At 41.5% G+C, this 25,797-nt stretch overlaps 1 protein-coding gene across 1 annotated transcript in view; it reads left to right on the forward strand.

Moving 5' to 3' along the window:
* IGFBP5 (insulin like growth factor binding protein 5) overlaps positions 1 to 25,585 on the forward strand; it is a 51,518-nt gene extending 25,933 nt beyond the window's left edge. Inside the window, exons 2-4 of the mRNA XM_070729777.1 lie at positions 17,023 to 17,252; positions 18,328 to 18,447; positions 19,459 to 25,585. Coding sequence (XP_070585878.1) covers positions 17,023 to 17,252; positions 18,328 to 18,447; positions 19,459 to 19,590 — 482 coding nt within the window. The 3' untranslated portion in view covers positions 19,591 to 25,585. The remainder of the gene's footprint in view (positions 1 to 17,022; positions 17,253 to 18,327; positions 18,448 to 19,458) is intronic.
* Positions 25,586 to 25,797: the final 212 nt, after the last annotated feature.

A 25,797-nucleotide genomic window follows, 5' to 3' on the forward strand; every position in this document is an offset into this window, starting at 1 on the left:
TTTTATTAGTATTTTCTTTTCAGAAAAACATTTCAGAAGAAATGTTACTGTACTTAGGAATGTTGAAAAAAATCATGTGCGAAACAAGAAAGCAAGTATTTAGAAGGAAAGGGCAATAAATTTAAATATTTAATATTATTTACCGGTATATAGTGAATTGTCTCTGGGGCCTGACTTTAGATACACTCTGTTTATACAACAGCACACAACAGATTCAAGCTTAACATTAACCGCTCCAAACTTGACTGTAAAAAATATGACTTTAGTAATCAGGTTGTTGAAGCGTGGAACTCATTACCGGACTCCGTAGTATCATTCCCTAACCCCCAATATTTTACCCTTAGGCTATCCATAGTTGACTTCTCCATATTCCTAAGAGGTCAGTAAGGGGCGTACATAAGCCCACTAGAGTGCCTTCTGTCCCCTGTCCTATAGTCTCTCCTATATCTCGTATTTCTTCTCTACTATATCCTCTATAACCTTCATTGTGTATTATTGTGTATTGAACAAAATAAATAAATCAAAATAAATAAAGATATTGTGCAGGCAGGTGAGGGAGAGAGAAAGAGAGATGCAAACTTTCACTTAGTTTCTAACAGTACAAAATCCAAAATGCTGAATGCTTTGCACACTAGCCAAGTCTGTGTGACTTCAATCCATGACTGAAAATCATGTGTGTGAATCGCACAAATTCAACCCTTGGATCAGTTTCAGATTTTTTTTATTCTTAGCAGAAAGCTATAGGTCCCCTAACTGTTGCATCATAGACAAGGTACTGTATTTCCCCCTTTTCAGCCCTTAAAAGTAGCTACAAAATAATAACAGAGGGAAAGGTTTTCCAGCCTACCACTTGCTTCCTAATGATTTCTGCCCGATTTGACTAGGTCAAGATAAAGTGCCCTTTACCTAATGATTTCATGGACAAAACTCTATGATGGGTTTTCTTTTTTAGGACAACAGAAAAGTGGTTTGTCACAGTCTTTTTCTGAGACAATCGATTGACTGATGTTGGCTAATACAACTCCAAAAATTCCCAACAGATCCCAACTATTAACCAAACTTGACCTTGCTTAAGTCAATACAGGACTTCCCTCTCCACTACTCTAGGCCGTGGTAGCGGCAATGGCTGCTTTGAATCCATAGCATGCCCATGGCAAAACACAAGCAGAATTCAGGTATGTCACCTTCAATCCCTTGTCTTTGACTTGGCAATTCTATTTCCTTAAGTTAGTATCTCTGTCTTGTTATCCTGGACATTCTGGCAAGAAAGGAACTTAAAACGCCTAAATTAGCAAAGGATACAGTTTCTTACAGAGATACTTTATATCTGGAAACTAAACTGTGATTAATCCTTCTGCCTCTCCCCTACCACCACTACCTCCTCCCTCTTCCCTCCACCATCCCTTCTGATAGCTGGGCACCAACAGCTGTCACCTGATAACAGCTTTCACTCACCACTCGCACGGTTAGAAGCCCAAATGAGAATCTTAGAAGCAAAAAGATCCCTCTCTTGTTACCATAACTCGGAGAAGATTTTGAACGAATATGTCTACCTGCCCTTCATCTCTGAAGTCATTGACAGTGAGAGGAGAGAGACATTTCTAGCAGGGATCCTTTACTCTGGCATATCTGTTTCAAGCCTGGGAAGATGTTATGAGAATCTATATGCATTGGAGGGGGGGGGGGTGGAAGCAAAAGGATATGCTTCTGTTTTGGTTTTGCAATCATGGTGAGGTTGAAGCAGCCTGCTGGGGCAATAGGGATTGGTGTCCTGATGCAATCTCCACAAGCAGCTGCTCTCAATTTGGTGACAAATGTAAAATTTATTTGCACATTACTTGAGTGCGTGATTGTTATCGGAGCTGCGCAGTGCGAGGCTATGGAGGTCAGCAAGCCTGAGTGTATCACAAGTAATTATTTTATTTTGGCACAAAATATCTCAAGTTACAGCTGGTGGGGAGTGGTGGTGGTAGAATAAGGGGGAACACACAAACATGCACAGTGGTAATTGCTTTTAACTTTTCTTGAGCCTACGTATGATAAGGCATCACACATTACCGGGAGTCACTGCTCACAGTCACTCATGCCCTCATCACCTCGAGGCTCGACTACTGTAATACTCTCTTCATGGGGCTACCTTTGAAAAGTGTTCAGAAACTTCAGATCGTGCAGAATGCAGTTGCGAGAGCAATCATGGGCTTTCCCAAATATACCCATGTTACACCAACACTCCGCAGTCTGCATTGGTTGCCGATCAGTTTCTGGTCACAATTCAAAGTGTTGGTTATGACCTATAAAGCCCTTCATGGCACCGGACCAGATTATCTCAGGGACCGCCTTCTGCTGCACGAATCCCATCAACCAGTTAGGTCCCACAGAGTTGGCCTTCTCCAGGTCCCGTCAACTAAACAATGTCATTTGGCGGGACCCAGGGGAAGAGCCTTCTCTGTGGCGGCCCCGGCTCTCTGGAACCAACTCCCCCCAGAGATTAGAATTGCCCCCACCCTCCTTGCTTTTCGTAAGCTTCTTAAAATCCACCTCTGCCGCCAGGCATGGGGGGACTGAGGTATTCTTTCCACCTGGGCCTTTACAATTTTATGCATGGTATGTTTGTATGTATGTTTGGTTTTATAATAAGGGTTTTTTAGTTGTTTTAGTATTGGATTGTTACATGCTGTTTTTATTATTGTTGTTCGCCGCCTCGAGTCTGCGGAGAGGGGCAGCATACAAATCCAATAAATAAATAAAATAAATAAATAAAAGGGAAAAGGCTTTATGCACACTCTGATCCTAAGTCTGATGCACCCACCGCCTTGTCTTCCAGGTCATAGGATCTTGACTTTCTAGGGCTGACAATTATATTTTCAGAGTCTGTCAAGAATGTATTAAATAAGAAAAGTAGAGGGGGCTGAAAGTTGTCCACCAAGACATGAAATTCATTAATAATTAAATGCATGGACCACACATATCTTCAAATCCACTGTTTCTATTAAGTATGAGTTGGAAAATGCTACCTATAAATAACATATGAGCAAAACATCTGACTTGATCAAAACTAATCTCAGGAAAACATGAACCAAAAAACGTACTCCTTGTTTAAAGTATGATCACGTATGTGGTAACATGCTTACTATCAATCACTGATTCGCATTGATTTCAAGGTTAGAATAACTTTTTAAAAAATTAATCCCAATGGTAGCAGGCAAAAAGGATTATCATTCTTAACCCAATATCTGTCATCTCCTCGAAATAATTGCCATCTGTATCACACTATTATCGGCATTTTGAGGTAGGTCAGATCAGGAACTAGAATAATAAGAAATAAGAAAACTCTGGTTTATTGATATATACTGTAATAACAGAATTTTGAAAGCCTAAATGTATTTCCATTTCCTTCCCTCTTTATACCAAAGAGACTCAAGGCAAGCCAATCTTGAGTTTCTTTCTCATTCATTCTTGTTTTCCCAGGCTAAGCTTATGTTCTAATGGCCGCACCTTATTTTCTCCAAGATCATCTTTTTACTGCTTTATACTGGTTCACTTGATTAGAGAAGGAAAATATTTTGTTACTATGTTCTTTTTTTTTCTCTTCTGTTGGCCAAATACATTTTCTAGAACTTTTGTTCCAAATTCCTGATCCTGAATAACATTTTGAATTAGATTTTCTTCTCCAGATGTCTTGGACTATAGCAGTTGTTATTCCCAACCAATATAGTCTTTGGCCATCCGCTCGGAAAGCTGATTTTAAAAAATGGTGAAAATGCTGACTTCATAAGCTAAAGTATTTGCCCTTTGAAAGTAAAAGATGAAACAAAGCTTAAAATTGCATCCAACTGGTAGATGATGCTATTTGTAGGTTGGCCACCGACCATGAGAAATAAGCAGTACATTTAGCTATGCTTTTTCTATCTCATGGTTATTGGTTCAACAATAGCTACTAGAGGATTAGTCTTTTAAGGGGAATCAAAGACATCTTAATTAGTACAGCATTTTCACTGAAAAAGGTTGATCAAAGCCAAAACCCAAACTATTTTGGTAGAAGATATACCTGAATATATAATCCAAATGTTTATATTTTCTCTTTTACTTCTCATTTCTATTCTAAAACTCTGTCAAGCATCCATGAATAATCCCAACCAAGATTTGAATCCAATTAAGAATATTAATAGTGTACACATTTTAAAATCCCTGTTCACTTTCCATGTTTGTTTTGAGACAAAGGAGGGATAATATCTTATTATTGCCTCTGCTTTTATAATTCTGTGAAGCTTGCAAATACTTCATCTTCTTGCATGATCAGTTAACTTGCCCCTGGCATGATAACTTAAAAGCACATTTTAACATGCTTTTGAAAATGCAAGTGCATTGACTTCTCAAGGGTATTCATTCCCAATAGTGAATCGTAAGATATGAGAACTGATGGATTGTGTGTTCCATTTTATCTGTATTCAACTTCCCAGAGCTACAGATGTAGCTGGTTTGCACAAGACCTATGACAACAAGGGTACTTGATTCATCTTCTGCAACCATTAGATATTTCCCGACTTTTAAGAATGAGGAATGTTGTCTGGAGGCATTTATTTGGTATCTCCTGGATCCCTTCCTTTGATACCTAGTGGGACAAATTCCTTATCATTTCTCTAAATATATCCAGAATGAAAGTGTCAGATGTTCCTCTCTTTTATGATCTTGCAGTAGGGGTAGGACATTTAACATCGTTAAATGCATTAATGGGTGTTTGACTTGAATACAGAACTCTTAATTGTATCAATTCACGTTAAGTATCAAGAATACGTCTATCAGATCTGGCATGCAAAACTCCGGAGAGCCCTCGGGCAGTAAAGACATAGGGAAATGTCTCACTGCCATTTTTACGGACCAGCTACAATAGCAAGTAATGAATGATACAAGGTAGAATCAGTAACACCACCTCCATTTGTTTCAACTGATCAAGCCATCTCTTCTTCATTCCAGTCAGAGGACACATGATTCTTGGACAAACCCAAGTTTCTGGGCAAGGGGTGGAAAGCAAGAGAGACCCCCTGCCCTCCAAAATTCCAGCTGACATTCCACCCTGTCAGCTCCAGGCACCCTTAATGCCTGGGAGCTTTTTCAACCCTTTCCTCTTGCTCTCACTGGAACAGGCAGAAAAGAATTCGAAAGATGGAGAGACCACCAAGCATTGCTCTCTGGCTGCAGTTCAACCCGTCTAACCAGTTTGCTGCTAAGACTGCCACCTGGCCAGATTTTTGTTTGTTTGTTTTGCTTCAAAACCCAAAGCTTGACTGGAGTTATTCAGAGAGATCAGCCCCAAAATGTAGCCTCTTTGAGTGATTGTCTTTCTCGGCCTCCCTCTCCTGTCCCCTGACAAGTGAGGCATAGCAGCGTTGCCAAAGAAAGACCAGAGTTGAAATTTGATTTTGGGATTACTAACACAATAGGCGTGGATAGGCACCTGCCCAGCAACTAAACTAGAAACGTAAGACTGACTTCCAATCTAAGATTGCAAGGTAAGATCCTGGCTGCTCTGTTTGCAATGATTTCAGAAGCTATAAAGCACAAACATTTCATTTCACAGATGTTTAACAGATGAACAGAATTGGAAGGGACATTGCAGGTCATCTAGTGCAACCCCTCTGCCCAAGAAAGAGACCCTGCATCTGCCCGTACCTAAGATCTAACTCACAATCTCTAGGCCAGAGCAGCTGTGAATAGCAGACATTGCTTCCATCCTCTTTCCCCACTTCCAAATGAAAACCTAAATCCCTGCTTTAATAAAGCAAATGAATTAGACAGTTACTTGATGCCCCCATTATTGTTTGTTTTGACACTGCATGTTACGTGAGCACAGCATTGGTGAATTACTAACCCTGATTTAGCATGTTGTGTGACCTTCACCTAAGTATCTCTCCAGCTTCTTCCTTAATAATATTAGGCTAGGTCTCTTCCTTATACTATTTCTTCTCAATTTTTTTTGTTGCTGGCCTGCCCTTCCTAGCTCTTTCACATAAATAATAATGATGATGATGATGATGATGATGATGATTCATCAACAACAACACAATTGAAAGGGACTTTGGAGGTCGTCCAGTCCAACCCCCTGTTTAGGTAGGATACCCTTCACTACTTCAGACAAATGGTTATCCAACATCTTCTTAAAAACGTCCAGTGTTGGAGCATTCACAACTTCTGGAGGCAATCTGTTCCACTGATTAATGGTTCTGTCAGGAAATTTCTCCTTGTTTCTAAGTTACTTCTCTCCTTGTTTAGTTACCCATTGCTTCTTGTTCTACCCTCAGGTGCCTTGGAGAATAGGTTGATTCTTTCTTCTTTGTGGCAACCCCTGAGATTTTTCAGTCACTACTATCATGTCTCCCCTGATCTTTCTTTTCATTAAACTAGCAATGCTTCTTCATATATTTAAGCCTACAGTCCCCTAATCATCTTTGTTGTTCTTCTCTGTACTCTTTCTAGAGTCTCAACATCATTTTTGCATTGTGGCGAACAAAACTGAATGCAGTATTCCAAGTGTGGCCTTACCAAAGCCTTATGAAGTGGTATTAACACTTTGCTTGATCTTGATTCTATCCCTCTCTTAATGCAGCCTAAAACCGTGTTGGCTTTTTTGGCAACTGCTGCACACTGCTAGCTCATATTTAAATGGTTTTCCACTAGAACTCCAAGATCCCTCTCGCAGTTACTACTGTTTACCAAGGTACCACATATACTGTGCCTGTGCATTTTGTTTTTCTTGCCTAAATATAGAACCTTGCTTTTTTCACCATTGAATTTCATTTTGTTTGATAGCGCTCAATGTTCAAGTCTGTCAAGATCCTTCTCTATCTTGAGCCTATCTTCTGGAGAGTTGGTTTTTCCTGCCAGTTTGGTGTCGTCTGCAAATTTGATGAGTTTCCCATCTATACCCTTGTCCAAGTCATTGGTGAAGATGTTGAAGAGTACTGGGACTAAAACAGAGCCTTGTTCCACTGCATACTTACCTCCATGTAGATATAGTTCCATTGGACATTACAAGTTGAGTGTGGTTGGTTAGCCAGTTTTGAATCCATCTGGTGGATTGAATCCATCTGATAATTATACCCACATGACTATATCTTTAGGTGTGATTATTATACAATGAGCACCAGTTTAGTGTAGTGGTTAAGGTACCAGGCTAGAAACTGGGATACTATGAGCTCTAGTCTTAGGCACAACTGGGTGACCTTGCATTAGTCACTTTCTCTCAGTGCTAGGAAGCAGACAATGACAAAACACTTTGAAAATCTTGCCAAGAAACTGCAGGGACTTTTCCAAGAGTTCAGAGACTGACTTGCAGGCAGCCAAAAAAAAAAAAATCCTCCACCTTATAGGCAGTACTACCACGAGGTTAATCAGTAGTATATTTCTGAAAATCATCACTGGAAATAAAGATAGCCATTGCCCTTACACGCTGTTTTTAAATTATTCATTAATGTCTTCTTAGGAAGTACTCGTGTCTGTTAAGATAGCATACTGTTTGAAGCGGACTCCTATGCTCATCAGACCTGTCCTGTCTCTCTGGTATAAAAATGAAGGCTGGGAGTTTTTAGTAGCCTACTGTATTAGCAGTTAGCCATTAACAATAATGGGCTAAGCAAGCAAACAAATCACTAGGTTGTTTTTCTCCCTACACTTTCATTTGTAGGTATAAACCAGCATAGACAAGTGTTATGCAAATTGCCATATTTTTCAGAGTATAAGACGCACCTTCTAAAAGAAACTGAAAATTCAGGTGTATTTTATACTCTGAATGTAGCTTTTTTGAGGGGGGGGCTTTTCCCCCCAGCCCTAATTAGGTGCTAATGATCTTCCTAGCTCTTACCTTACAGGGATTTTCATTGTTACTGTTTGTGAAGAATGCTTTCCAAGACCTAAGTCTTTGCAGGGGGTTTTTCATTGCTCTAACTTGCTCCAAATGTTTCTTTCCAGCCCTAACAAGGTGCTAATGATTTTCCCAGCTCTTACTGGCTTGCAAGCTGTTTCATTGTTACTCTCTCCCAATAAGGTTTTTTTAAAGTCTAACTAGGGGATAAAATAATGTGCTGAATCTGATCAGACTAAGGATGCTAGTCAGATGAATATCTGGTAAGCAGATTTTCCCCCCAAAAAACTAAGGTGCATCTTATACTCCGGTGTGGTCTTATACTCTGAAAAATACAGTAATTTTGTGTGTTTCTGTTGTGGGGTTATGATTAAATTGAAATTTCCCCTTATCCCCGCCCCTCAAAATGCCCCTTTGGACTAAAATATTAAGGTTCAATCCACCAAGGCTCAGACATTGTTGTCATTACATCATAACTTAATCCAGGGTTCCAATCTCCAGTCTTCTCCAAAGCCTATTTTCTTCATAGCAAGAATGCTGGAACTTTTGTTAAATGATGCTATCTTGCCCAGGGGGGAAAACTGAAACTTTCCCCCAAGTCATCTTCTGGACTAATTCCATGTCCATCTCAGCAAAATAAATACTGTAGCCGTGTGATATCTTGCTTAAACCAACTAGTTTATTTAATAATAATAATAATAATAATAATAATAATAATAATAATAATAATAATAATAACAACAACAACAACAACAACAACAACAACAACAACAACAACAACAATAACAACAGAATTTTAAGGGACCTTGGAGGTCAGAACCACTTTGACTGCAATGAATCTATGCAATGTTTTAAGTTGGTATAAAACTCGTTAGAACTTTCAGAGTTTCTAGGGAAGACTCTAAGTCTGTTTCTTTCTTCAAATCACTTGCAGTGTTGGAGAGTAAGCAAAGGTAGTTGGGAAGAAATGGACCTTGTCATCTTTCTAATCTGCTTACAGGGAATCATCTTTTACTCACTCTAAGCAAACCTCTTTACTACTGCGGATTTTCCCCCCCTCCCTAATTTATAGTGTTAGCTTTGTGGAGGACACTGTTGTAATGGAGAAGTTTTAAAATATGGTAACTAATTTGCACACCATGCAGATTATACTTGTGTATATCCAGTCTGCTCCCTAGGTAGCTTAAAGATGGGAAAGAAGGAAAGTGGGTACTTTATCTGTCTCGCTCTCGCTCTCGCTCTCTCACACAAACACAGGTATTTTGAACCAGTTGGAAGTAGGTCAGGTCCACTTACACTGCTGAATAAGATGGGGAAAGGTCATGAGAGTACAGGTACAAAGAAACCCACACAGTTCAAGCCACTGTCACTCCTCAAGCCTCTTTCACAGAAGATGTTGCTGAAGTATCCTGCATGACTTTCCCTGATGGCTACATCTGTCAGTGATAAAAACCATATATGGAATATCCATGTGCAGAGGCAGCGTATCTTTTTAGAAGCACAGGCTGAGGTCTAACCGGAGCAAAAGCAATTGATTTCATCGACTGCTATTCAGCTTTCGAGAAGCATTTATATATTTGTGCAAAAGGCATGCCCAGGAAGACTTTTCTTCCTTCCAACATGCTGGAGCACACATTCTTTCTTCCCACACACACACATCTGCTTTTTTTGTGGCATCTGAAATCTTCCAGGATTTAAAGCCAGAATTTCTGCCAAGGATTTTATGGACTAGCTTTAGAGAAGGAAAGTTAAAACCCACCAAAGTAAAAACCCTTCCGAGCCTTACAACCCCTATATCATGCCTCCCAAAGTAGACCTTGGGGTTTGTTTGTTTGTTTGTTTGTATGTATGTTTGTTTCTTCGTTTTTCTTGGAAGCCGTTGGTATCTTCATGTCAGGACCCAAAAGGGAATTAGAAGTTGGCCAGTGCTTCCCCGCTGCAACTTGCCGACAGATTCCAGTTTTAAACTGTTTATATTTTCAGTAATTTATAACCAAGTTTACTTTTCAGTAATTTATAACCTGGTTTATTTATAACCATATGATTTTTCTCAGGCATGTTATGCATGCCTCTGGTGCCCTCTTCAGGATGCGGGGTAATGATCTATCCGTGGGAAAGAAATTTTGCATAAAAGTACTACTTTTCTGCTTCTCATTGTGCTGGTGTATGTGTGTGAGAGAGAGGGGGGGAGGGAGGGCACATGCAATTCCATTAAGCATTTGATTTATCTCAGAAAATGGTGGCTGAGCCTACAAATAAACACTCATTTAAAACAAGCAAAGAAACTGTTGATGCATGCTCATAGTTGATTAAACTTGAATTGGGTTGGGTTCTTTCTCTAAAATAAAATCTGGACAAGTGCAGGTATATTTGGAGCATGAGGTGAAATTTAAGGAGCCAAACTAATTTCAGGCGATTAAGGTACCAGATTAAAAACTAGGAGATGGTGAGTTCTAGTCTAAATTTAGGCATGAAGCCAGCTGGATGGCCTTGAGCCAGTCTCTCTCTCTCTCTCTCTCTCTCTCTCTCTCTCTCTCTCTCTCTCCCTCCCTCCCTCCCTCCCTCTCTCTCCACCCTCAGCCCTAGAAAGCAGGCACTTCTGAAAACCTGCCAAGAAAAATGCAGGGACTAGTATGAGCAGTTGCCAGGAAACACCACTGAAATTGAAAGCAACAAGAACAAAAAAGAGATGCACCCACATGTACCAGAAGAGCCTCACTGCTGGTTTGCTTCCTTGCGCTGTGTGTGGGTGTGCGCATGTGCGCATGTTCACTGCAGAAAACCAAACTTCTGCGTGTGCGTAGAAGCGAAAAACAAGATGGCGGTACCTATGTCACCATCGAGAGTGCCGGTTGGAGGGCATGGCCAGTCAGCCATCGCTGCTGGTTTAGTGAGCGTGGGGAAATCCCTGCTACCAGTTCTATAGAATTGGTCTGAACCGGCAGGAACCCACCACTGTGTCGTCGCTGTCAAAGCATAAGCCTATGATCAAAGAGGGTTGAATCTGGTTGCCATCATTGAATTTTAGAGATTATTTTGAGCTGCTTCCCACCTCTACCTCCCAGGGTTGTTGTGAAGGTAACATGAAGGCAGGAGCGGGCTGCTAGAAGGAGCGCTAAATTGGGCTTGCCGTGGCGGCTCGTGACTGCTAGCAGGGCCAGCATGATTTTGCTTTTGCACCTGTGGAGGTAGCAAAATCGTGCACGGAGACACAGATATGCCCGTATTACGGCATGCGCGAAAGAAAAAAAAATTGCCGAATCACGGGCACACCTGCTACTCCATGTGCGATTTTGCTATTTCCACAGGTGCAGAAGCAAAATTGCACTGGCCCTGCTAGCACTCGCGAGCCCCCGCAGCAAGCCCAATTTAGCCTTCCGGCTAGAAGCCCACCCCTATATGAAAGGAGGTCTATGTTTAGGATCCCTGAGGTTCCTGGAGAAGAGGTTAGATCCAATCTTAAGAAAACAACAAATCTCAGACAAAAACTGCACGTTATCCTTGATGGGAATAATCAAATTTGTATTTTTTTTTAAATTAGGTGAGGTTAAGGAGGTATTGCCACTATTTTTGCTGCTTTTGTGCCGTTACCAGCAATCTATAGTGTAGGAAGAGCAGGCGATGTATTCTTTCACCGCTTTATCTCCATGCCTATAAAACTGCCTATTAAATTTCCATATAAGATGATGCTGATAACCCAAATGCCAGACTACAATAAAAAACAAATATGGTCAAGGAACATCCTTTTATGATTAGAAGTCAGAGAAGTGCCTTCGGTATTACGAAAAATATTTTCCTGGCCTCTAGCCCATCAGTATACAGTATTTTGAATTAACTGATGTCTCCGAAGACTATTTTATTTATTTATTAATTTATTTATTAATGGGATTTGTAGGCTGTCCAACTCTTTACGAACTCTGGATGGTGACTACTTAATGGACCATGTGCAATAATGCTAGCTGTTATCAGAAAATAACAAAAATTAGGGTTTCTTCAAGGCAGGCCATAGCTACCGTGTTTCCCCGATAGTAAGACCCCCCCGATTGTAAGACATATGGGGGGTTTCAGGGGGGTTGGCTAATATAAGCCATACCCCGAAAGTAAGACATATGTCTTACTTTCGGGGAAACACGGAAGTATTCAAAAGAAAAAGGAAAAAAAAGAAGAGTGTTTTTAGGCTCCTATCTCCCGATCTAAATTGCTTTTGAGCAGACCGGATTCGCGAGTCCCGGTGCATCCGCTCAGGTGGGGAAAAAATAAATAAATGTTAAGGCGCGGAAGGTAATCCGATCGGTTTGAGAGCCGGCTTCTCCTTCGCGCGCCCTGAATTCGCTTCGCCTCGCCTCCCTCAGCCACCTGCGCTCTGCATATGCCTCCGAGATGCAGACCCCCTTCGGGCACGCCGGGTTTCCCAGAGGCTGACAGCCCAGCCTCTCGTTAACCCGGCTGCCGACGGGAGGGCAGCCAGTTGCGAGCACAGTGGAGGGAGGCGGAGGGAGGGGAGAGGGAGCCCGCCTCCTCCTTCCCCGAGGTTGGACGGCGGTAGAGGTTCTGCAGGCGGCAGCGACGGGATCATTTCGGGTCTGGGCGGGCTGCTCTGTTGCTTTTTTCCCAGCCGCTACTGGAAGGGCCCGGGCAATGCCCCCAGCCGCAGGCGCAGAAGGCTTAGCGGGGACCAGCGCCGTCCTTCGCTTTGCCAAGCTGGGGAAGAGGCGGTGGCAGCGAAGCGAAGGACGGCGCTCCCCTCCGCTCGGCTCGCTTCGGACCAGCGCCGTCCTTCGCCTTGCCGCGGCGCCACCGCCTCTTCCCCGGCTTGGCAAAGCAAAGGACGGTGCTGGTCCCCGCTAAGCCTTCTGCGCCTGACTCGGCGAGGCGAGAGGGAAGAAGGAGAAGCGCAAGTGGATGCGGAGCGCCCGGGAGGCATTTATCCGCCCGGGAGGCATTTATCCGTCCTTCGCTTTGACGGCGCTGGTCCGCCTGCTCGGCTCGCTTCGGACCAGCGCCGTCAAAGCGAAGGACGGATAAATGCCTCCCGGGCGGATAAATGCCTCCCGGGCGCTCCGCATCCACTTGCGCTTCTCCTTCTTCCCTCTCGCCTCGCCGAGTCAGGCGCAGAAGGCTTAGCGGGGCTCCCTGGGCAAAGGCCAGGGCGCGGTGGCGGGCAAGGCGCATAAAAAAAACCCGGGCAAGAAGAGCCCTCCGGGAACAGCTACCTTCACCCTGTCAGTGGAGGCGGGAAACGGCGGGGGGGGGGGGGTCTGAAAGGACACGCGCGCCGCGACGTTCGCACGTGGCTCCATGCCTTCCCGGCACCCGTAGTCCCCTTCACTTCCTTTGCATCGCGTCCCCCCCACCCCCCCAATCGTCCGGCCCGTAAAGCGGTACGGGGCTGGGGGTGGGTGGACGCCAAAGCCCGAAGACGAGCCGGCCCCGGTGCCCAGGACAATATAAGACATACCCCCAAAGTAAGACACAGTGGGGCTTTTGGGGGTAAAAAGATAGTAAGACACTGCCTTACTATCGGGGAAACACGGTAGCATGTTAGCTAAGTCTGAACTGCTCAAAACTGACTTGTTCCCTGCAAGGGTTTTCCCCTGCGGTGTCCTAGAATTCTCAAGACTACAGTAAGAAATGTCTAATTGCTTCAGATTACCCTGCAGCTACTTAGATAATCTTATTGTGGCCAAGAGCATCTCCTCCCCATAAAGATTTTCAAGCTCCACATCTTGGATACTTCCCAGGTTGCGCTTTTGAGATAAACTGTACTCCAATATTCTCAACCTGGAGAGATTAGCCAAATGCCACAGAATTAAAGGGTTGTGTTGCCCATATATCTGGATGGAGCTGAGGAAGCCAGATCCAAAGATCAAATGCCTATTGGCCATGTCTGCCTAGAAAGAAAATCCTTCTGGAAATGAGCAGCAAAATTAGCACCAATTGGAGATGAGAGAGTGTTCAGAAAACTCTTATTGCTTTGGATATATAGATGTAGAAAGCCATGTTTCTACTCTTTCTCCCTGTTACCAGCTTGTGCTGCCCATGCCCCTCTTCCTTGTTCAAGGGGTAGACATGGTCAATAGAGGATTCCATAGACTCTGGAAGTTAAGATTCATTTAAATTGGGAACCAGAAATAACCCTCTTTTGCTTTAAGAGCCATATTAAAGGTCATAAGTTAGCTAAGTATAGCTGTCACCAAGTTGCTCCTATATATAAACCACCCTGGAGCTCTGAAAATGACCATCTATTAAAGACATCGTATTGGCAGGGATCAGGTACAAAACATAAGAGGTGGGGTGTATTTTACTTCTAGAATTCACTGCCACAAAAGCATGGGAAAAGCCACTAAATGTGAACTGCTTTCCAGAAAGGAAAATAAAACTAAAACAAATACCTGGACAAGAAACAACTGCCAGCTAGACTATGAAACTCAGAAAAGTAAAATTCCTTTTAAGTGGCAATGTATTTTTAGTGATCAAATACGGAGGATTAGCAAGAGGCTGGTATCAGCAATTTGTCTGCTTTGAAACTTCTTGGGTCAGCCAGTAAGCCAAAATCAGAACTGGGAGGGAGGGGGGATAATTCTGTTAATTCCTTATAGTTTTATTCCTTAACTTCCCTCCCCTCCCTCCCTCATATTCTCTCTCATACACAAAAACACAAACATGTAAATTAGTGCAGTTTTCCATAGACTTTTCCTAACATATGAACGTGTGTGCATGTTATTTGTTTTTAAATGCAAATATTTCCCAATAGTAAAATGCTTCTCTCTTTTTTTGCATACTTTTATTGAATACACGCTTGAGAGGGGATCTTCTCCCCTCCCCCATGCCATCCATGTTAAAAGTTTGCTATTTGCTTGCATTGGAGGAGATCTCAAAATGAAATATTGACTTTAAAAAATTCTGATGGTCCAAATTTTTTAATCCCTTTGACAGAATATACACTGTTACTCCCGCTAATGGTAAATTCAGCTGGGGAATGTCCATTGAAGCCAAAATACTGTCAAGGTTCAGGTAGCATCCAAATTAAATCAGAGTCCAAGTCATACTACTCCTCAAAGTCCCAATTTATTGCCGGAGCCATCCTGGCACCTACACTGGGAAACCTGAATCTGAGTTTCCCACCCAGTGGAAAGTTCACATCCCTTGTCTTTCATCCACAAACTTGTCACATTGCCCACTCAGATTGTATCAACATGGCAAGTCCTTCCTCTACTTCCACCCAGGTGGGTGGGCATAGTATGGCCTTGAACCACTCGAAAGAATGGTTTGTGGTTGCATCTGTCCCCTCATGAAAATCACCGCTCTCAAGTTCCCATATCATTAGGCCTTCTATAGATACTGTGGCAAGCCATTAATTTATCACCAACTTCTGCACCGGCTTGGCAGGCAGCCTCTCCTCAAGAAAAAAGCATATCCTGCAGTGGAGAGAGAGATCACAAGAGGTTAATTGATTTAAACACTGATGGGCGTTCCAGAGCTGAATTCTTGATGGGGAGGCACTATCCTGAAGGGAGCCTATTCATGATCTAGGGGTGTTTTCCAAGGTCACAGCCATAGTTCCCTCTAAGCTGAGCAGTGAGCAATCGCTCACTTAAAAATCATCATTAACTCAGAGTTTTCCAAACCTGCCCAGAAGCTGAGAGGGAAAGAGTGAGAGGGAAGGAGAGAGAGAGAGGAAGAGAGAGAAACAGATAGAAAAAAGAGAGGAAGGAAAAGAGAAAGAAAAAGAATGGGAGTAAGGAAGAGAGAAACTATTTAAGTGGCATTTTGATATTGATAGAGTTGCCCTATTATGAGCTCACTGTTATAGACACACAGTACAGTATTTTATTTTGAAATTCTCTGAGGCAAAACAGGGTGGGGTTTTTATTTGTTTGTTTGTTTGTTTATTTGTTTATTTGTTTATTTCTGTGCCACCCAGTCCCGAAGGGACTGCCGCTCAGACACCATACTTTTCCGCCCCCCTCAAAAAAAAAAATTAGAGGGAACACTGGTCACAGCTATTGCTGGATGGGGTAGACTAGCCTTTGCCAACTTCAGTTGGCTCACCAGCTGTAGGCCTACCTGAAGCAGGATGACCATGCAGTAGTAATTCCCTCTCTCATCGCCATTTGGTTGGACTATTGCCTTTGGATAATTTCAGGACCTTAACATGCTGCTGCCTTTAAAGACAATTCAGAAATTGCACTTGGTGCAAAATGCAACAAGTCTCACATGTTAGTTGCCATTTGATGCCACAAACACAGCTTGCTTGTCTGATGGGCAAGGACCATCTTCTTCAAAAGCAAGCCATCCAACATAGACAATGTCAATGTCTAGATCTTTGCTGATTAGGCATCTCTAGGAGCCCCACATGGCAGGCTATGTACTGGACTCTAACCTTTAATGATATCATGTGATTCTTCTCTGAAATACCACTCCCCCCCCATCCTCAATAATTTGTGTTTAAAATGGAAAAATCATCGTTACAAATTTAGCAAGGGAGTTTTGATTTAAGTTCACCTTAAATTATTTAAGTTCACTGTAAAATCTCCTCTCGTCCCCCTTTTTTTTTGAGGACTAAAGTGGACAAGGTAAGAAACAAAGAGTTGATGATCAAAATGGGTCCATCACATTAACAACACTCAAGTATCAATTATAAAAATGAATGGATTTCAATGTGTCACAGTACATAGATAGGAGGAAAAGACCTATAGCTAAGATTGGTATGCTGCATATATGTCCTGGGTCTTGACAAGTTGTCTTTATTTTAAATAGCTTGTTTAAACTATTGTCTAAACTATAGTTATTGTCTAAACTATATCTTCCAAAAAATTTGTTGTCAAAACTGGGTGCATAAATCTCTGTCTGTGAGGCTTCATCTTCATCTGTTTGAATGAGGTCCAGTGGGTTTGAATGAGGTTCAGTGGTCACATAGCCAATGTCTGAAGCTAAAGCAGCATTGAAAGAAACAATTTATGGACCAATCCTCAAACTTACAATTATTACTGCATCGCCATACTTGTGTGATCAAAATTAGACTGCCCATCAGTCGGCATATTGATCAGTTGCAGTTTTCCAAAATCATGCGATCCCCATTTGAAATTCAATACATTGATGAGCAAGGTGACAAGTCCAAACACAAATTGTAAATGTGCTTTCTTGTTTTTCTTCCCATCTAGAAAGGGAATCCCGGGAGCATGAAGAACCAACCACTTCTGAGATGGCTGAGGAGACCTATTCATCCAAAATGTACAGAAACAAGGGACTCGGGCGCTACTCCGAGCTAAAGGCAGAGGCAGTGAAGAAAGACCGCAAGAAGAAATTAACCTTATCTAAGATTGTGGGTGGAGCAGAAAATACTGCACACCCTCGAGTTGCTGCTCCGGAGCTAAGACCAGAATTCGAATTGGTAAGAGCTATCCTTCCTAAGACCTCTAAATCTTCCTTTCTCTATATCTTTCTGTCTTGCTTTTCTCCCTCCCACTACCTTTACTTGGAGTGGAGGCCATTACCCAGAATACTACGGAATACTATGAGGCAAACTATAGAGTTGGTGGACATCCAGCAAGACAACATTTAAAGCTCAACATGGAGTGGGGAAACAGTAATCAGAAGTGTTTTGGGGGCAGTATTGGTCAACATTTTTATGAATTACCTGGATAAGAACCAGATTAATAATGATGATGATGATGATGATGATGATGATGATGATAATAATAATAATAATAATAATAATAATAATAATAATAATAATAATACAAGAGCAACAACAACAACAGAGTTGGAAGGGACCTGTCATCCAGGTATCTAATTTTCTTCTAATTGAATTCAAGATTAATTTCCTTTAAACCTTGTTAAATTAATATCCTTCTCCTTTAGTACTTCAGATATGTCATAGTGCCTACTCCTCCTTCTTATGTATTCTCCAAAACCCTTATAAGAAAAAAGACTTTATTAACTACAAACAATAAAAAAGAAAGAAAATTGTAATTCAAAAAAGAAGGGAAAGAAAAAAGAGAAAAAGGGGAAAAAAGCAAAATAAACAAAGAAAAAACCAAACTCGATTATCATAACAATATTATAACAATATAAAAATTAACCAAACCATTATTTTAAATCTTCAATTTATTTGTTTGTTTTATTATTTGTTCAATGCCCTCTGTTTTGATTTATTCATCTTGTTTATCAGATCATTTTAGTACGGCTTGTCTCTCTGATTTTATGTTTTTAGCTGATTTGTTTGTTTGTTTTTCAGTTTTGTAAAAAGTGGCCCAGAGTCCACTGACGTTGGTCACTATCTTTAAATAAATAACAACATTAGTCTGCACACTCAGATAAATTGAGCCAGTGTCAAGATTGATGTCCCTATGAGTATACTCTGGTTAATATAGCCCCAAGTTGGAAGCTCTATGTTCATCTACTTTAGCCTCGAGTTTCTTGGTATTCCTTAACCAACCTTTCTATGTTTGCTTCTCTTTCTTCAGGGCCCTTGCCGCCGGCAAATGGAGGCATCATTACAGGAGCTCAAATCTAGCCAGCGAATGATCCCTCGAGCTGTTCACCTTCCCAACTGTGACAGGAAAGGTTTCTATAAAAGGAAACAGGTATTATTTCTTGCTAGATTGACAATAAAAATGTGTGCTTTGTGGATAAGGACAAAGAAATAAAGAAATATTTTTTTATTATTATTATTTTTTCATTGTCAAGCCAGACACCAGATTTGAGTTTCCATCAATGGGAAACTTCTTGTCCCACCGTCATTTTGGAACTTTGAATCACAGGCCATAACTAAGAGAGAAGTTAAATTCATTCAGTTATAGAAGCCCAACAAAATAATGGTGAGAAGGCTACATTTTAGATTCAGAATCACTGCAATTGTTGTACATGCATAGTGTCAGATAGGATACCTTTTCTCCTGTGTTAGATGGGAGGCCAATCACTATTTATTTATTCATTCATTCATTCATTCTTTCATTCATTCATTTATCAAATTTCTAGGCCGCCCTTCTCCAGGGGACTCGGGACGGCTTATAGAGTACACATTTATTTGTTTGTTTGTTTGTTTGTTTATTCATTCATTCATTCATTCATTCATTCATTCATTCATTTATCAAATTTCTAGGCCGCCCTTCTCCAGGGGACTCGGGACGGCTTATAGAGTACACATTTATTTGTTTGTTTGTTTGTTTATTCATTCATTCATTATTTTATTTTTATTTATTTTGTCAAAACATGTACAAGATAGCAGGTATTGGTATGAACATAAACAAAAGCAAAGTAAGTACAGGTAAATTTGGACAATAGGACAGTAAGACAGGGACAGTAGGCACAATGGTGCCCTTATGCACTCCCTATCTCAGAGGTGCACTGCATAGCCTTCTCCTGCACCCCAAATAAATGAATTTCTGACCTTTGGGGTGGGGGGGATATTCTATAAGATCAGCCCTGCTGAGCTAAGTAACGAGCTGAATTTATATTTCTGCCCTCCTCTCCTGATAGCTTGATGACAAGTTGAAAGTTCAGGTTAATTCCATGCAAGGTAAATCAGGTGTTTTAGAAATGGCAGCCCAGCTAACCTCCTGCTCACTATTGGTCCTTTTCCTTCCCCTCTTTAGTGCAAACCATCTCGGGGCCGAAAACGTGGCCTGTGCTGGTGTGTGGACAAGTATGGATTGAAGCTGCCAGGAACTGATTATGTAGCTGGAGACCTGCAGTGTCACAACTTTGACAGCGGAAACACAGAATGAAGATCCTGGTGGCCTTTCTTTCTGCCAGAGCCCTTCCCCACCCATCACCCGCCCACACCTCACGATGCCCCAAAAGACTGAATCCTTTCATCTCATTTAAGGAACTGTGGACCTCGGAATCTACAGCAGATGTCATCAGCTTCTCTCAGTGGCAATGACAGAGACTGAAGGAGAAAAGGCAACTCATTGAGTCGAAAGGGAAGGAAGGAAAGGAAAGAAGGAAGAAAGGAAAGGAAGGAAGGAGAGAGACCATGATTCCCACCTCCATGCGACAGGGCCATCAAGAAGCTCATAGGCCACCATGCTTGACTCTAGCCTACCACCCAGAGAATCACTGACCTAGGAAGCTTTCAGAGGCACTTGAATAATAATGTCTTTTCTCCTGTCTTTGATATTGCAGTTTAAAGCCTTTCCAGTTTTTGTTTTGTTTTTAAAAGTACTTAGTTTAAACAACCAACTCTTAGGACAAGCAGGCCTCTCATTATCTATTATCTATTTGGGCATGTTTTTGTTTCTTTCTTCTTTTTTAAAAAAAATATGTTCATTTCTCTCTTTCCCCTAACAAGGACTAAACGTGTGCTGGTGCCCTTGCCCTCTATGACTTCCCTTTTATTAAAAAGCAAAAGGTCAGATGACAACAAAATCCTATAGTGGGATGAAGCAAAATTAAGAATTAAAAACATACTGTCCTCAGTGGGTTACTTTTCCCGGGACAGCAAGAGGGTTCAACCTGATTATTTAAAGTGTCTTGTACAGTCCTTTCTTATGTAAATACAGATGTGTGCACAGATGTTTACTCTTTTGTTCTCGATTGAACAATCCCATTTCCTTACAAGCAAAGCCTTTTTGATTTTAATTGTGCATGAAGGCCCGGCGACTTGTTCAGGGGCTACTTGGAGTCAAAGGTGTTCAGAGTTGTGTATTTGCAGGAACAGTGGCCAACAGTGGTTTGCCAGGCGTCTTGCAGGCACTTAAAGCCTGAAATGTTTGTTGCTTCTATAAACACACCTGTGGATTTCCACCTTCTGACAGGCTAAAACAGTAAGATCCTTTTGCTTTTTTAAACTTTGGAAGGACACCCGATTCTTCACTACGATATCCCGAATGCCCTTTACAATGAAAATTCCAAGAGGCTAGCTAATGATTCATAAAATTACACATGCTAGAAATGTAAACATGATCTGTAATAAGGGAAATGTCTTACCGCTTCCCGATATCTACAATATTTAGAGAAGTCTCTGTAGGGCAGAAGCCTCTACTATTTCAAAGCCTACTTGAGTGAGTGGCCCTTTTTCCCCTGGCCTCTCTCTCTCCTGACAGAACTTCGGCATCTCTAACAGCTGCTTAGTAGGCAGAAATTCAACAGTGAAAATTTGATCTACTACACTAATGTGTTATTTGTCCTGGGGAGAAGCTGCATCTATTTAATTTTTGACAGTGCCCCACTGTGAAAAACCTAGGGATTCTGTCGGGAAAGGAAGAGAAACCAAACCTATACAACCACTTGCATAGACCATTGGTTCAACAGCTTTGACGTTCAGGCTTGGGCAGACCACTAAAGCTGTTTAATTTCTTTGTAATTACAATTGTTGCTTTAATTCTTTGTTATGTTTCCATGGACACTGCCATAACAAGGTTGTTGTTGTTCTCCAATGCCCATAACAATGAAAGGCAAGGCAACAACAAGAAGGAACAACTCCCATTCTGTTGTAGGATGAATCCTTGAAATAGCAGCCAGCAAGAAATATTGGCCCAACATGATCTGATTAGCCAATATAAGACAGTCCTGAATATATTTCCCTTCCAAGAGAGGACTCTAAAGGACTTGAGGATCTTGCTGGTGTTGACTGCAAGTACTTCCAAGCCAAGTGCTGATCAAAAGCAGGGAGAAAAAAGCTGGCTTCCTAGGAGCAGGAACAACAAGCCCATAACTGTCCAGCATCTGGAAAGGGTGCTACAGATGGGAAAACCAGAAAACACCCATTATGCACAATGCTCACAGCTAACATAGATGAAAGGAAATAAGAAATCCTCTCGACAGGATTGGCTATTGCATCCAAGTGACTGTGTTGGGTTTTGCTCCTTGGCCCCTTTCCTTTCACTACTAATATTCAACTAGGTTCTAAAACTACATTGGAAAGCTAATGAATATCTGGCATTAGCAGGGATATGGGAATTGGCAAGAAAATTGGGATATTTGGCCTCACCATGAAAGCAGAAGGTAGATGGGCAAAATCCTCTCCTTAGAAGGATGGATGCAAATATTTATTTCTTCAGTGTGTATACATGTTTGAAGTCTGATTAGTTGTTGGTTACTATCCACCATGAATGGAAAATTCAGCTCTAACCATTTGTCCCACGTCTTGATATCTGATCCAATTATTTGTTATTTCCAGAAATTGTCACCTCTAAGTGCTCCATCTGTCATCTTCCCTGGGCTTTGGCAGCAGTGATTTCATAGCTATTCTTCTTAGAGTTGAGGCTCAGCCTATCATGAGCTTTCATACAAACAAATGGTTGAACTGTACTTTTGACTGAAATATTTGCTACTGTGACAGCTGTACCCAAGTACTTTCCCCCTTCCCATCCTGCTTTAGGATAGAGGATAGTTTACTATCTCCACTGGGCTGGTAGCTGGTTGAATTGTTTCTGTCCTCTTCTTTTCTAAGAAAGCCCTGAAATATTCTGCTGGCTCTATAATTAGTCAAAGGCCTAAGCTTTCCTTTCAAATTCTGTGAGAGTTAAGATGCTAGAGACCATTAATGCTAAATAATGACAGCTTCTCCAACGTGGCAACTCTCAAAAGTATTGGGACAATGATCCTCAAAATCCCCAGGGAAAAGCTCTCCTGTTAGGATGGCATCAATGGAGTCAGGTAGGAGAAGGTTGGCCTACATAACAAATCCAGAAATTGTAGGACTGGACTTCTCCATCCCAAGTTATACCATGCATGAAAAGAGTACGTATCGCTGTGATGGTGAAAGGAGGAAGAGGATCTGTGCCGTTGGCAAATTGAGGCACTTTTTTTGCCAACATCTGTGGTAATTTATGCCCAAGTAAAAGAGATTTGTGTGTGATTTAGATTTTCTGTCAGGTCTTTTATGAGGATTAGGAAGAGTTAAATCCAACCCCCATCAATCATCACTAAACCATAATAGCCAGTCAGGGGTCTATTTGGAAAAATGGCCAGCGTTCACAGGGATGGAATGACCTAATATTGTGAAAGAGTAACTTAGAATTCCTTCAAGTGACCAATTGCTGCCTTGATTATTCCTATCTTCACTCTGGGCCTGACATTTACAGAGGAAGTTCATTTAGAAAATCCCTTTGCCTTCCATCCATTATAACTGGACTAGACCAGACTAGTCTTTCTCTTGTATGTCATATCTGCTAGCTTCAGACGTTTGCTGGTAGAGGTTTAAGTTTGGTCCCCTTTTAAATGAAACTGACCCTGCCTAAGGATCGGTTGTTTGACCTTCTTTGTTTTTTATAGAGCAGAGACTCTTAACAAAAGCATTTATTCCCATGCACACATGATTGTTTTAAGAGAGAGAGAAAGACTGAGGATTCTAAAATCAACACCCCTTTCTGTAAAGCCTTAAAGAAGGGAAGATGAGTTATATACATCTGCAGGCACATCTGCCTAGAACGTAAAGTGGGAGATGATCCACTAGGCACACAAGAAAAGTAAATGAGGCAAATTTACAGGTCATGTTGGGTTTCTATTACTATAATAGGGTTGCGGGTTTTTTGCTTAGCTCTTTCCAAAGTATCCTGACAACAATAGCTTTCTAAGAGTGTCCAGAATCCTTCTATATGGCTGCATTTCCTAGAAAGAGAAATCATTGTTAACTTAGAAAGAAAAATTACTGTCAAGTGTCAGTCTGAGATACAAATTCATGCTAAATTACTTAAGACGAAAGAATGTAACTCAAACTCTTCTTCCTTCCTTCCCTAGTTTTAACTCAAACCATGTAATTTCCTTTTCCTCTCCCCCTACCATCCTTGATATGTTGTTCCTTGACACTTGAATAAGTGCATGAAAATATTACTTTTCTTCCTCCATAAACAGACTTGAGGAAGGTCACTGGTCTTCCCATCCGTGAGACTCATAAAGACAAATTCTACTATCAAGGGAAGTGACTTGGGGGAGTAATTTCTCCTTGTAGCTGTTCCTTTGTCATCCCTAATGCAATATTTATGTCACAGCTGTTTCAGAAACTAGTTGACTTCCTCCAAGGATAGCCCCCTTCATCTTATTATTTGGCTGACTGAGATAACAAAGAGAAACCAACCCAAGTACATTAGCTGTAGTAGAACCTCCCTTACATCTGTTGACTTAAATAGCCTGGAGGATAGGTCACCATTGTAGACTTTAACCCATAGAAGTCTTCACTGGATTGCTTGCCCCAGCACTTAAAATCTAGAAATGCAATGGAGATCCTTTTCAAAGCCATCCGTGCAAGCTTTAGTTATTCTAGGAAAGGTGACTAATGCAAATTTGGAGAGGGGGTTCTTCCCCATGAGGGCAGCTATCCTTAGAATTAACATTTATTCTTTCTCCACCTGTTAATCTCCTTTACCTTCAAGTCCAGCCATTTCAAAGAAGATAAAGATGTTTCCGGCAGTTGGTTCAGGGTAAAGATCATCTTCCTTTTTTTCCTGCGAAGGAAAGGTCCTTTTAGATTACCTGCCCAAGCTCCAAAACAATTTGATCAGCCCTGCCCTAAGTGGAGGAAAAGGGATGCAAGTCACTTTGGCCAACAACCCTGTTGTTTCTAATCCCATCTTTATCCTTGACCAAAGGGAGAAGGCTCCCCTGTTTTCCCACCCCAAAATGCATGACCCTCCTCCCATCAGAGGAGCAAATCCCAATGAGAGGAGGTAAGAAAAATGATAAAAGACAAAGCAGTGGGGGAAGCTCCCTTCAGAAGTATAAAGAATGGAAGTGCCAAGGAGGCTATGGAGGCACCAAAGGCAGTAAATTCTGAACTCCAAGAGCATCATCAGCCAACTTGGATTAGGAGCACACCTAGACCTCTAACAGGTTCTCCAACCTGAAGGCTCTCCAGATGTGTCTTAACAATCTCCAAATCCTAAAACACTCTGGCATGGCATCAGGGTTCCAATGTATCTGGAAAGCACCAAGTCAAGAGACGTCTTCTCTAGAGAGTCACACTGCAGCTGATAATATTCAAAAAAAAAGGCAGGCAGCTTCTAGAATAGCCCAAACCTATTTGCAGCCAGAGATCCTTTGTCAGTGTTGTGGTGGACAAATGTATTTTGAAACCACTAGTTCAAAGAGGAGGACTGCACTATTTCTCCACTTTAGCTCTCTCTATCCTTCCTTCCTTCCTTCCTTCCTTCCTTCCTTCCTTCCACTTTTGACAGAGCCTAGATAACTTATGTAGTAAGCCAGTCACCCCAGTTCCCAGCTCCCCACCCACCCTGCCTTCTTGTTAAGAACTGCTTGGCTAATGCCCCAAAACTTGAGTCCTTCCATTTCCAGCCTTGCCCCATTTAAGCCTTTCCAATGCAAATAATTACACCCCACGATAGCACAGTGAACAGACAAGATTCCGAGATTCCTGCCTGGTTTTGTTTTTTGACTTTCATTACACCCATTATCCACTACACATTTTACAGTAGCTTTTAATAGCTTTACATACATACATACATACATACCTTAGTTCTGTGGCTGTTTTGTTTTTGTTTTCCTTTGCAGTAAACAAGAATATTCATACTCTTACCAGTGGGGGGGAAATGCAGTTTGTGAAGTAAAAAAAACTGACAATGGATGAGGAGTGTAATGCTCTGTTTAGCATTTTGTACTTAAAAAAAAAGAATCTCACATTTTATTAAAAGGTGAAGATTGCTGTATACTATTTATTCAACTTATAATTTATGTTACTCTTTGATCTTTGTCTTTTCTTATGACAAAGCATTTATTTAATAAAGTTATGCATTCAGTTAAGTCTGTGTGCATGGCCTAAAACATGTCTGTGTGTTTCATATACGTGGGTTAAAACTGGCCAGCCTGCTACTAAGCAGAAATCATTTTGACTTTCTTTGGAACTACAATGTATTCTTTGGAACTTTCAAAGTATTAGTGGGTGTGGACAAAAGACCTACAGAGAGATGGAGATGGATCAAAAACCTATTATTACACAAGTCTTGGAGGATATAGGGCACCTCATGGCATACCTG

This window comes from Erythrolamprus reginae, chromosome 1 (genome assembly GCF_031021105.1).
Source record: "Erythrolamprus reginae isolate rEryReg1 chromosome 1, rEryReg1.hap1, whole genome shotgun sequence".
Lineage (NCBI taxonomy): Eukaryota > Metazoa > Chordata > Lepidosauria > Squamata > Dipsadidae > Erythrolamprus > Erythrolamprus reginae.